Source organism: Sorex araneus, chromosome 6 (genome assembly GCF_027595985.1).
Source record: "Sorex araneus isolate mSorAra2 chromosome 6, mSorAra2.pri, whole genome shotgun sequence".
NCBI classification, from domain to species: domain Eukaryota; kingdom Metazoa; phylum Chordata; class Mammalia; order Eulipotyphla; family Soricidae; genus Sorex; species Sorex araneus.
In genome coordinates this window covers 137,080,953-137,094,320 of record NC_073307.1, presented here as the reverse complement: position 1 = coordinate 137,094,320, position 13,368 = coordinate 137,080,953, and the positions used below count along the sequence as shown (strand labels likewise).

At 45.4% G+C, this 13,368-nt stretch overlaps 1 protein-coding gene across 2 annotated transcripts in view; it reads left to right on the top strand.

Moving 5' to 3' along the window:
* Nucleotides 1–13,368, top strand: part of SLC1A2 (solute carrier family 1 member 2) — a 176,179-nt gene that overhangs the window by 99,670 nt on the left and 63,141 nt on the right. For both annotated transcript variants that reach the window (XM_004607905.3, XM_055141955.1), the window contains exon 2: nucleotides 11,607–11,743. In XM_004607905.3, coding sequence (XP_004607962.1) covers nucleotides 11,607–11,743 — 137 coding nt within the window. The remainder of the gene's footprint in view (nucleotides 1–11,606; nucleotides 11,744–13,368) is intronic.

The following is a 13,368-nucleotide window of genomic DNA, read 5'->3' as shown; positions in this document are numbered from 1 at the left end:
GTAGCAAAAGGCAAACTTTCATATTTCTTATAGCTGAGTAGTATGGCAGTGTGTATATAGACCACATCTTCTGTTTCCACTTCTGTTGGTGGGTATCTAGATTATTTCACATCTTGACTGTTGCAAATAGTGCTGTGGTGGACATAATTGTGCATATATTTTATGAATTAGTTCTTTTTGTGTTCTTGCGACAGATGCCCAAGGGTAGAATTGCTGGCTTATATGGAACTTCTTTTTTTCATTTTTTGAGAAATCTCTGCTGTTTTTCATAGAGGTTGAGCAAGTCTACATTCTGTCAGTAAACTAGGTTTATTTATTTATTTATTTATTTATTTATTTATTTATTGGTTTGGTTTATGTAATTATCCACATCCTTGCCACTGTTTACTGTTTCTAACCTTTTGGATACATACCATTCTCATTGGTGTGAGGGGATATGTCATTGTCCCTTTAATGTACCTTTCTCTGATAATTAGTGATGATACACTTTTCTCCAAAATGTGCCTATTTGTGCCAGGAAGATAGTACAGTGGTCAGGGAGCTAGCCTTGCATATGTCCAACCCAGAATCGATTCCTGGCACACAGTATAGTCCCCAGAGTGATCCTAGGTACAGAACCAGGAGTAAGCCCTAAGCACTGTTGGTTGTGGCCCCAAAACCAAATAATGAAGAAATAAATGTGCCTGTTAATCATCTGTTGTCTTCAAGTTTTTCTTCAAGTCTACCAGGCATATAGAATAAACACACATACACACATACACAAATTTTAAGAGGCTAGCCTTGATTACTTTGCTCAAATTGAACACACATGTGAAGCTGGCATCCAGATTGTAAAGAAAATAGAAAAGAAAATTGCTGGCATTTAAGAAATCCTGTTTAGGTCACAGAGTTTTAAACACAGATGACTTGGGAGTTGGCCCAGGACCGTATGGTATGTATAGTTGGTAAAAGTTTATATGAAATGTCCTAACACCCTCCTTGTCTTTGGCTTCTGGATGTGGTTCTGGCCAGAATCCTTATCAAAGAGTTCCCTCCAACAAATTGTGTTCTTAGATAGAGATCTTTGAATCTATTTCATGTTGTGGTGTTGGGGAATGGATTTCTGGCTTAAATCTAAGTCCCCTGCAAGGAAACAAAGAAAGACACAGAGAACACAGAGGAATTTCAGATTTCAGAATGGACATGCCTCTGGGGAATGGGCTGGCCATAGTGTAATTTTTTATTTTTAGAAGATATGTCTAATTTGGGATGATCAAACACCCCACCCCATAATCTCCCCCTGGGCCTGGAAGTCCATTATTGCTTGGTGCTGTAATTTCTTTTTGGGTGGTGAGCCTTTCTGAAAATGGGTAGACTCATAGAGTCAAAGCTGGCCTTCATCTCTACCTTAGGAGGACTTAACAAATATCCAGAGGTTGAACACTTAAAGCTGCTAAGGTTGTCCAATCATGGCAAAATATGACAACTTACAGCAGTGGACCCTTCCTAGGGCCCTGGAAGAGAGAGAGTTCCTAGGCTGTCTCTCTTCCAGGACTTCATTTGTATGTAAAGCGTAAGTTCCATTTGTTCCAAAGTGGTTTACTAAAAGTTGACTGTAAATAGACTGAGTGTTCATTTTGCATTAATTTTTGCATTTAAGACAAAGCACAGAAACTAAAGTTGAGTATCAATTATATGCTAAATACCACCAGGCTTTATTTCATAAGTAATATCACATCGAAGCTCTCTAGTGACCCAGTGAGTTGCGTGTTATTATCCCAGAGATTAAATGTCTTGTCTCAGCTACAGCTGGAAGGAAAGATTTAGCCAAGGATCCAATAACCAAGTAATTATGTAATTATATTCTATCAAGTTGCCTCCTGGTGACTGCTAATCAGAGCTGGTGCTTTAACTTCACATTCTGGGCAAAATGAATGCTATTGTTATCTATCTTCAGAATTTTGTCTCTTACTAAGTCTTCCTTCTCCCTATTAGTTTATTGAAGACCCCAACTGGCTTCTATTTTATGTCGTTTGCTAGCTTGGGCCCTTTGGCCTGGGAAATGAGGTGGATAAAAGACCCCCTCTATTTTTCATCTTGAGAGATCCTGTGAATCTCTCCAATTCCACAGGAGTTGACTGTAAATGACATAGGCAGCTGCTTAAAATTTAGTAGTGAACTGGCAGCTAGTAGGTCCCAATGCTGACTCACCTGTCTATGTCCTCATGTCATTGACCTGTCCATTTCGTAAGTCTAGACTGAAGGACAGATGGGAATTTAAATGCTTTCCTGTTTTTACAGCATACATTGAATTTGACCCCTAATGTAACTTTAGTTGTATAAGTGTATAAATCATTCTTCATATAAATCATTCTTTTGTGGCAGACAGTCCAGGGAAAGATGGTGGTAAAACTTAGCACATAACTGTGGGCATTGATTTGCCTTCTGCCTCTGGAGCAACCCTCTCCCCCCTACCAAAGACTCATTCTTATTTCAGGTTTACTCTTCTGCCTATCTGTTCAAGCATATAAGTTCACACATGTTTTATCCTCGAGTCTTCCTGGCTTCCAGTTTCATTCCCATTGTGACTAGGGATAACTATAGTTCATGCCGCTTAGCCAAGATCTTGAAGTTCAAGGAAGATTATAGAAAAGGTATTTCATATGAGAAGTCTGGAATTCACTGGCAGGATCTTTTTCCATAGTATATATGTCTTTGGTGGGGGGGAGAGGGTCGCTCCAGAGGCACGACGAGACCCATGGGCAGACACAACCAGCATCGGGCCGCTGACGTGCGACCACTCGAGAAGGACAATGGGGGCCGAAGCACCACCTGGCACCACTCTGGCACACAGCCTCCCTTGGGGAGGGGCCGAAGGAGTGTGTGTGTGGGGGGATCCGGGCCACCTCGCCTTAGACAATGCGCAGCTCAGCACACCAGGCATGGAACTCTTCGCGTGACCCCTGCTGGAACTCTACACGTGATTCCTGATGAACATTGCTGGCTATTTTGCAAAATTCAGACAAAATGGCATTGGCGGGGCATGGAGAAATTTCGGTGGTGGCTGCAGTGTCACCACCTGCTCTGGCTGGGCCGAGTCGCAGTGCTGTAGGACATAGAAGTGGTGGCAGTGCGTGCAGTGGTTCATCCACTGTAGCGTGCGGTCAGCCAACCACCAGGTGACTTGGGACTCGGTGCAGGTCTTCGACCTGGCACAGACCCTCCGTGATAGGGGCCTGTTCGGCCAGCTGCTCAACAACCTCTGGGCGCACTCCATCAACCTCAAGGAGATCAACCTGAGGCAGTAGAAGTCCCAGGTGCTGCCCAGAGATGCAGGCAGGTGCGTGTCTGTCAGTGTGCAGATCGTTACAACATGCCAGTCGACCAAAAGCTTACATTCAATAGATTGGGAACACCTGTAAAGGCAATTAGAGGCCGCCCCAAAAGCCTTTGTCCCTCTCAGAGAGCCCAGCAGGCTACCGAGAATATTTCACCCGCACGACAGAGCCTGGCAAGCTACCCATGGCGTACTCAATATGCCAGAAACAGTAACAAATGACAGTCCTCATTCCCCTGACCTTGAAAGATCTTTCAATATGCCATTGGGCTACACTAGCACATGATAGGGATGAATGGAGATGTTACTGGCTCCCACTCGAGCAAATCAATGAACAACGGGATGATAGTGATACAGTGGCATGTCTTTGTGATGGAAGAAATGAATTCTATGGCCAAAACTCAATAGGAGATGTTGAAGGTTGTGGAGCTGTTTGTTTCCTCAGTGGCTCTCTGACAGAGATTCTGACTCTAGCTTCTTAGTCAACGAACAGTTCTGATATGGTTTAACAGGGTTTTATGGGACCCAGCAAATCTATCCCAGCATTGTGGTGCTAAGTGCTCAGAGCTGACACCACAAGGTATTTCAGCCTTTCTTTTCAAAAAATCCCAACTGCCACCCAGGGAATCTTACTCATCTCTCCCCTCTCCAATATCCTTAATGATTGGCAATATTGCTGTCTAATAGCAACACAGATGCTATTAAAAGCTTCCAAGCACCTGTTAGCTGCTGACTAGATGGGTTGTCCAGTTGACAGGAAGCGTATTAGGAAAGGCCAAACTGTAACACCATTTTTTTCCTCACCCAAAGGGCAACTTTGAGCCTGGACATGGGCTCTATTGTAATATACCCAGGTTTCATTATAACCATCCACCCCGTGGGAGGAGAATTAAGACACTAATAACACCTGCAGTTATGTGTAGGTCTGAAACCACAGAATGCATAAGCCATAGGAGATTCTCCTTTTCCTACAAGGATGATGTTTCTGCAAGGCAGGAACCCAGAACCCTAGAGCCCCTAGAAGAGGCACCCCCCCAACCTTCTTGGAATGAACCTTCTCTAGGCTATGATCTCCCTTTATAATTTGAGCAGCTTCTCTAGGCTGGAACCTCCCTTTATGATTGCACATAGAGAATAAAGAGCCTTGTTTAAACCAAATTTATCTGCCTTTGTCTCTTTTTAAGTTTCCACTTGGGAAGAGGATGGCAAAATCCACTGGTGACTGGTAATGTCTTCCACAACCCAGTTTCACCTATTAGGGCAATTTTGGGTACTGTTCCCCTTGATCCATCTCCTCTCATCCTCACCGTTTGGATTTTGGCAACAGAGAGCCACCACCAGGTAGGTGTTGCTTGTTGCAGGCCTCACATCCTCCAGGGGAAAAAAAAAAAACACATCAGCAGCTTCTAGGTGTGTTGAGGAATATTCTATTACCACCTTCTTAAACCAGTGAAGAAAGGGGAAAAAAAAGCCTGGTGCCAGATAAGGCGATACCGTAGTGTATGGGCAGGAAATCTGGATCCAGCACCACAACTAATGAGTCTATTATTAGAGGCTCTTGGCAGAGAGAGGGAAATCGAATGCTAATGAAAAGCAGGTTCTGAGAATAGTTTAAGACTTAGCACCAGGCCCATTACGTGTTCCCTTCTGAGTCACAACGGACGCTTCGCACAATATGCTGAGTTTGCCGTTGAAACAGGATTCACGTGGATTTGCGTGAGAAAGGACTGTGGCAGCTGTTTAAATAATTCAACGGAGGAGTTAGGAATAAAGGAAATTATGGGCTCATTGTTAAAGTATTAATGATCGGAACAGCTGGCCTGCTGATGACATGGCCTTTCTTTATTGGGCAGTGGAGAGAGATGTCACAGAGGGACTTCCAAAAAAATCTTCCACATAAGGAAACGGCATTACTAAATCCTTCCTCCAAGTGGCAAAGTAGAAGGAGAGAGGAGCAGCATCAAACTTATGTATTTGGATTATCTAAGTGACACCTAGACTTTCAGATTCCTTACCTTGGTCCTGTTGGCCCGAGCACAGGTTCAGAGGATAGTAGCACAATTCAGAGAATAACTGTGCACTCTTGAACACGTGTGTTCATCCAGACCGGTTCATCCAAACCTTCTCTTCATTACTGCGAAGCAATCCCACAGGCCACTGTGACCTCAGGCCTGTTGGCCGTATCCTACTCACCTCTCTTTGGTAATCATTTCTTCCCTAGGAGCCGGGCCAGATGTTGAAACCCTAGCATACTTACTGTGATAAAGGCATGCAGGATTACTGCTTTGATTTTCATTTGGATCAGTGGCTGGGCTGAGAACTAACTGTGGACCCCCAGGAGGTGCCTCTTGTGGAAAAGCTTTTGGCTCTCGTTTTGACATACAGATTTCCAAATGGCATGTACTCCATGTATGGACTGACCATGAGGCAGGCTGCAGAGATTTTTCCAGGTTTTTGTTCAAATGCCTCTTTATCACAGAAGTGCAGCCACATGTTCCTCTGTCCAGCAGATGCCAACCAGCCCTACCCATTCCTGGATCCTCTCCTCCTGTGTGGGATGCCATTTGAAATATTTTGCACGGCAGATAGGGCATTTGCCTTGCACGCGGCTGATCTGGGTCCGATTCCTCTGTCCCTCTCTGAGAGCCCGGCAAGCTACCGAGAGTATCCCGCCCACACGGCAGAGCCTGGCAAGCTACCTGTGGCGTATTCGATATGCCAAAAACAGTAACAAGTCTCACAATAAAGTTACTGGTGCCTGCTTGAGCAAATTGATGAGCAACGGGATGACAGTGATAGAGTGATTTATTTTTTTACTAACATGCCCACCCCAACAAGAGTGAGGACTGTGCTTTTTTTCCCTGTCAAGTCTTCAGCACCTACAACAGTATGGGTTTTGAAATATAAAAAAATTATAGAATAAATTTTAGAGTGGTAAGAAACTTGCCAAAGCAGATCTCCTCTATCTGTAGATGTAGAGGGGTCTGTTTTCAGGAGAGCAGTGTCCTTTAAAACCACTTTCGGGGCTGGAGCAATAGCACATCGGGTAGAGTGTTTGCCTTGCATGCAGCTGACCCAGGTTTGATTTCCAGCATCCCATATGGTCCCCCGAGCACCGCCAGGGGTTATTCTTGAGTGCAGAGCCAGGAGTGACTCCTATGCATCACTGGGTGTGACCCCAAAAGCAAAAAAATAAAAATAAAAAAAATAAAACCACTTCCTCACCCCCATCCCTAATTTCTTTGAGCAAACATTAATCAAGTAGTGGGCATGACCTGTTACGGATCTTAGCACCATTCTCCTAAGGTTTGTACATACTGGTGCATGTAGACATTTAAATTCAGCCCATTCCTTAAGAGCCAGATCTTTCGGCTGCATAGAAAGTTATATAGTATTGTTAAACCAAACACACATCAAGATAATTTTTAAAATTTATTCATTAGTGAGTCACAGTGAGGGTACAGTTACAGATTTATATATTTTCGTGCTCATGTTTCCCTCATACAAAGTTCAAGAACCCATCCCTTCACCAGTGCCCATTCTCCACCACAAATAAACCCACCATTCCTCCCACCCCCCCAATCCCATCTCCCCCCACCCCACCCTGCCACTGTGGCAGGGTATTCCCTTTTGTTCTCTCTCTCTAATTAGGTGTTGTGATAATTTTAATAAAATATTAAAAGCTAGCTCTTGGGTACTCTTTTCTCTTTTCTCCTCTTTTTAAAATTTTGGTTATTGGTTTTTGGACCACACCCAGCAATGCTCAGGGCTTTCTCCTGGTTCTGTTCTTGAGCTGTCTCCCATTAGTGGGGCTTCTATGTGGTGCCAGGGATTAAACCTGGCTCAGCTGCATGCAAGGCAAGTGCCCAGCCAGCTGCAGTCTCCCTCTCTGGCTCCTCTTAGTTGCTCTTCTTGAGCTCTTTCCTTCCCCAAAGTTAGCTGACTTTCCATGCCATTTTTTACAGTGTCCCATGCAAAACTATCAGAGCCTACACAGTGAACAGCCGCAGATGGCACAATGTGCTCTCTGTTTCCGCTTAGAGCTCCTAAGAAGCAGAGATTACACCTGACTCACTGCTGAGTATAGTGTCTGCCACAGAAGACTCCACAAATACCGCTTATCCCTCTTATTGCCGTTGTTACTGTGTGCGCTTAATAACCAGCATTTATACAGCAGTCTATGCATGCAATTTCATTTTATAAACTAACTTTTCTTTTGAAGAGATAGGGGGCTTAGGAACACCTCTATATAATGTTGTATAATATTATACGGTGCTATATTCTATAATAATGCTGGCTTCAGTTGCTTGATTTTTTTAGGGATGCTGAGGTGATTACCTGTGTGGAATCTTGACAAAGAATTCTTAGGGGATTTCATGTATCCCAGATGAAAACAGGAGACCCTGCATTGTCTTACAGATGGTTTTCACTGTGTATATGCAGGATGCAGGAACTGCTATATGCCTGGGACCTTTGTATAATTCTAAGAGGGAAAAGTAAGAAATCTCTCCTTCCCCTCTCCCCTTTTGCCCCCTCTCTCCCTCAAGAAGTATTTGTGGGCTCATGACATGTTGATGCTGCCACTTTGTTATGGATGTTTTGAATCAGAGCTTCAGAGACATCTTGTTATAAGTTAAAAATCAGATCAAGTCATTTAACATGCAGCAGTTTTGTGCAACTAAGAAGTGTGGCAACAGGCATCTACCCACATTGCTTTGACTGTATGTGTACATTAACCTAATATTTGTGTGTTTTTACTTTGACATGGCTGTTTGATGCCTGACACTCTGATTACATCTCATGAATCTTGCCAAGGCCTTTTGCTTTAAATACTTTTAGTCTCACTTAAATGCCAACCATGTGCCTGATGCTTAACTTCAATGGCAGGAAGGATTCAAATGAAGTACAAGGCAAGGTTTCCAGGGGAGTGGAGCATTTTGCCAAGAGCTGACTAATGGAATATGCTCACCATTTTAGAACATATACTACTCCCATTCTTTGGGGGCCATTTCCTGGTGTCAAGCATCATATTACTGCCTAGAGAGATGTTTCAAAATACAAAAAGATCCCAGTGCAAACACAGAAATATGATCTATGCATGTTAAACAGATTGTTTTGCTCATTGCCCCCTCTGGGGTTGTAAAAATAACTATTTTTGTCTGTTTTGCTTGGTGATGTGAGGAACAGAGACCTGTTCCTTCCTGATCAGAAAGACAGAAAGACTCCTGGCTACCATGATGGGGCTGCCATGTGCTATTTTTTTCAGACTTAGTGATCACTAACTACCCATAGAGTTAGAAATCAGAGGTTGCCCGTAAACTAGCTACAGGAGTAAGCTAAGAGGAGTACGTCATTAAGAGGAGACTAAGAAGCTCATATACTTGAACTAATTTTTCATCTGCATATTTTACTAAATCATGCAACATTATTTCCCATTTTAAATATTTTGGTAGCAAGTCTCTTGAGCTGCCTATTATAAAAGGGTATAGTTAGTAACATATGTTACCAGTGTTCATTTCTATGCGACAGTTTTTTTCCCTATATTTCATAGAGCTAGCAAGTGAGGGACTCCGGAATTGAAGCTCAGTTTCTCTCATTCTTAGACACAAGTTATTTGCTCTAACCAGTGATTCCAAACCACTCATCTGCAAGTATCCCATGAGGATATCTAGATAAAGCTAACATCTTATTGTGGATGTAACTGTTATTTATTCAGAGACTGTAGCCATCTTTCTAGGAGAAAAAAATCTTTAATCCTGTCATGTGATGGTGATTGAGGGTAGGCACTAACATATGTATTATAAGTTTAAAAAAAAAATAAAGCCTCCAGATGTCAATCCCTGTGTTCAAGTCTGAAATCTTACTGGCCAGAAAAAGATACAGAACACATCTTTTTAAAAAATATATATATATTTTTTATTTTATAAAGTAGTTCACAATATTTTGTTACACTTAACATCCAAACACCAATACCACCACCATTACACTGTCCCACCACCATATTTTGGGTGTTTCCATCCCGAACCCCAAACCCTTCCCCAAAGCAGAACCGAAATAATATATTTTGTATTGTTTTTGTTTTGTTTATGAAAAAAATGTTGTTAGAAGTTGAGCCTTCTGGAAAAGAAAATTCCCTCTAAGATTGGTTGCCTCCTACTCCATCAAACGTGGCTCGGTATCTTGGAGATGGGTGGTGTGTGTGGTGTGAAGTGACCAGGAATAGGTTAACTCGGGGGTGAGGCTCAGCCCGAGCGTGTGGCTAGCGGCAGTGAGTGTTGGCGGCGCTTGGGTTCTGGAGGTTTCTGACTGCCGGGGCTGGGTCCCTTTGGGGAGGGGAGGGCTCTTAACTGCCCCCTTCTGGGTCTCCCCGAATGAAACAGCCTGGTGTGGGGACCACTGGCATGGTTATGGCAAGTGTGAGAAGGACATGCCATCCGATCCGGATGGAGGCCGAGGGCGAGATTATCTGGCGCCAGCCAGGGGTGGCTTATGGGCGGGACTGCTGAGTCACCAGAGACAGGGAGGGTGGGGGGTGGTAGCAGAACACATCTGGACCTGCACCAGGGATCCAGTGGTCGGCTTGGATTCCTCTGGTTTATCTGGAAAGGGGTTGCCTCCTGTGGATGAAGCTAGCAGCCATGCCCTAAAGACGTGTGTCTCTCACACGGGCAGCTCATCAGGATCTCCATAATCAAGTGTAGCCTCGGGAAAACTAGAGGGGTTAGAACTGGAAAACACTATGACTAGGCAAACCTTTGGCTTCCTCCGGGGAGACTGACGCTTGGACTTGCAGCAAGTCTGGCCTTTCTCTGCCCCAGATGGGGAAGGCTTCAGCGCAGGCTGTTTTTCTGAGCCTGATACCACTTTGACTCGCCTGTTCTTAGGTTCTGGAAAGAGTCACCTTTCTTGTTACAAGAAGGAAGGGTCTCAGGTTTCGTGCCAGAGATATCTGGGTTGGAAGGCTCCTGTCTTTTCATTAAATCTATTTATTTTACTTATTGAGGTAACATTAGTTTGTGCAACTGTGTATGTTTTGGGGGTGCAGTTCCACATCTCTTCTGTCCTCCCCACTTTTTTTTTCAGTCTTCTGACCTTGCACAGTTACTATAAAAATGGGGTGGAAAGAGCTGGAGTGAGGGTACAGTAGGTAGGGCATTTCTCTTCCACAGGGCCTTGGGTTTGATCCCCAACACTCCATATGATGTACCAAGTCCCACCAGGAGTGATCCTTGAGAACAGAGCTTGTAGCAAGCCCTATCAGCCCCCACCTAAAACAACCAAAAAAAAAAAAGAAATGGCGTGGGAAAGCTTGACTCCAAAATTTGAGAGTTAGCACATTGGGAAACTCTTGGGAAAACCTTGCCATTGTGCGTTTTGTTTTAAAATTATTTATTTCTTATAAGTGGGCTCTGCCCAGTGGTGCTCAAGGAACCCAAGCCACCAGCCGCCCCCGCCCCCTCCTGGCATCACCAGGGCCACACGGGCAGTACCCAGGGGGACTGTGGAGGCTGTGTAGTGTGTAGTGCTAGGGCTCTGGCTCATGCTAAAAACTGGAGCAGGCCTGGCAGCCACTCCTAACAGTACTCAAGCAGGTCTGGCAGCTCAGTGCTGCTTACACTGGCCATGCTGGGGGTTGCCAAGGCCACCCCGGTGGTGTCTGGAGCAGGACCTCATGGTACCAGGGATGAAATTGAGGAGCAGTTCCATCCCTGGCATTGCATGCTTCCTGAGCATCCGTGAGTATAACCTGGAGGTCTCCACACAACTGCTGGGGTGGCGTGGATAATCCCTGGTACTGCACAGCATCCTCAGGTCCTAGCACTGACCCGCCTACCTGGCTGTCTGAGAACTACAGGGTGAGGCCCCTGTAGCACTTTAGACGTCAATCAGTAAATAAACATGCAAAATGCAAAGAAACAACCCCCCACCCCCACCCCCACCCCAGCAGCAGGAACAAAAAATTCAGAGCCTCACTCATGCACTGCGTGCTCTCCATCCCTTGGGGTGGGCTCCTGGCCCTGCAAGACGCAGTGAGCCTTTTGTTAGCCCAGTGAGTTGAACGTACAAAGGATAAAGGCACCTGGCTCAGGGGGTTCCCGTGTGTCCCTGTGTCCTGCTTCCATACAGGAGAACTTAGCTGCAGGAATCTTCAAGCTATTCTGGATTTTCACCTTCTTTGCCTATGCTCTGCACTCCCTGCTTTTTTCTGGGCGAGTCTCTTGGCTTCCTCCTCTCTGGGCCCCTCAAATTATCCAGCAGGCTCTCATCTCTGTCTCCAATTCTGTTCCAGTGCCAACATGCCCAAGCAGGTGGAAGTGCGGATGCATGACAGCCACCTCAGCTCGGAGGAGCCCAAGCAGCGGCACCTGGGGCTGCGTGTCTGCGACAAGCTGGGGAAGAACCTTCTGCTGAGCCTGACCGTGTTCGGTAGGTGCCCCCTTCCGGGCTGCTCTCCGCCTGGCTGCTGGCCGGAGAGGAAGCTGCTCCTGCTGGGTCTCGGCTCTCTCAGTGAGAAAGCTCCCGGCCCCACTGGATCGAGACAGTTAGTTTCCTCCTGGGAATTCCCCTGGCTCTCAAATTTGTGTGTACAAGTACATGCATCACCCAAGACGGTATCACTCTGCTGATTCCCAGGCCCAAGTCCCCAGGGCCTTGGCTTTACGTTCCCCTGGAATCTTCCCTCCTTATCCAATCACCCTCTAGGGTGATTTCAAAGCAGAAGGCCAATATGCCTCATTTAGAAAGCTGCCTGCATCAAGATAAATGCAATGGTTGCAGAAAACCCCAACAAGAAGCTTCCCAACTGTTGCAGAAAACCCCAATAAGAAGGCTCCCAAGGGGGCTGGAGCAATAGCACAGCATGTAGGGCCCTGCACGCGGCCGACCCAGGTTCGATTTCCAGAATCTCATATGGTCCCCTGAGCACCACCAGGGGTAATTCCTGAGTGCAGAGCCAGGAGTAACCCCTGTGCATCGCCTGGTGTGACCCAAAAAGCAAAAGAAGGCTCCCAAGAGCTAACCTTATTCACACAGATAATGGGAGCACATTAGCTAAGGAGGTCAGTGTTAGTCTCGCTGGTTCTTGGGTTCTCACTTGGGTGACCTGCAAGACAGGAGAGAGCAGGACCTCTCCCAGTGACCCCACCTCCCCAAACCCCAGCCCTTCCATGCCGTGGCTTCTTTGAGTTGGCCACTTTGGACATCAGTGGCCCAGAGTTAAGACTTGGATCTTTTCAGGGCTCGACTTACTCTCTGTCCTCTGAGAGAGGACACCATAGATGGGATGGTGTTGGATAACGCGTTGTGTTGTCCTTGCTTCTCCCCCAGGGAGTTTAAGGTTTATTGAGCCACTCCCACAACAGTGCAACTGAGGTACACCCAATTCTATCAGGCACTAATAATCCTATATTGTTTTTCTCTTTGCTTTATGTCATTTGCATGGTTTATTTAGCAGTGTTCTTTTTGTATAGACATAGGAAGAGATATATTAAGCTTAAAGGTTGGCTCTTCCTGGGGACATCTCGCTGTATATTCCAGACCACAGTCCTCAGGCCAGGTTAGTCTTACCTAACCCCAGCAAGGTCCTTATTCAGTTACTTCTTGTTGGGTCATGACAGAGTTTGTTCATGACCATGCTCTTAACTTATAGTTCAGTATTATGGCACTTGGCCTGGCTTACTTCCATGCCAAAGTAGCTCACAGCTTGCCCTGGGTCCATCCAGTCCCTTGTCGGGACCCTGCTCTTGCAGTGCTAAGAACTAAGGGCAACTGAGACTTAAGTAAATGTGGATGCCCAGGAGTAAATATTATTTTGGAGTCGAATAACACGCATGTTACATAGCATAACATCAACGGTCTTCCTGTGTCTATACAAAAAGGACATTGTTAAATAAACCATGCAAATGACATAAAGGAAAGAGAAAAGCAACATAGGATTATTAGTGCTTGATGGAATTGGGTGTGCCTCAGTTTTACTGTTGTGGGAGTGGCTCAACAAACCTTAAGCTCCCTGGGGTGGGGAGGGAGCAAGGACAATACAATGTTATCCAACA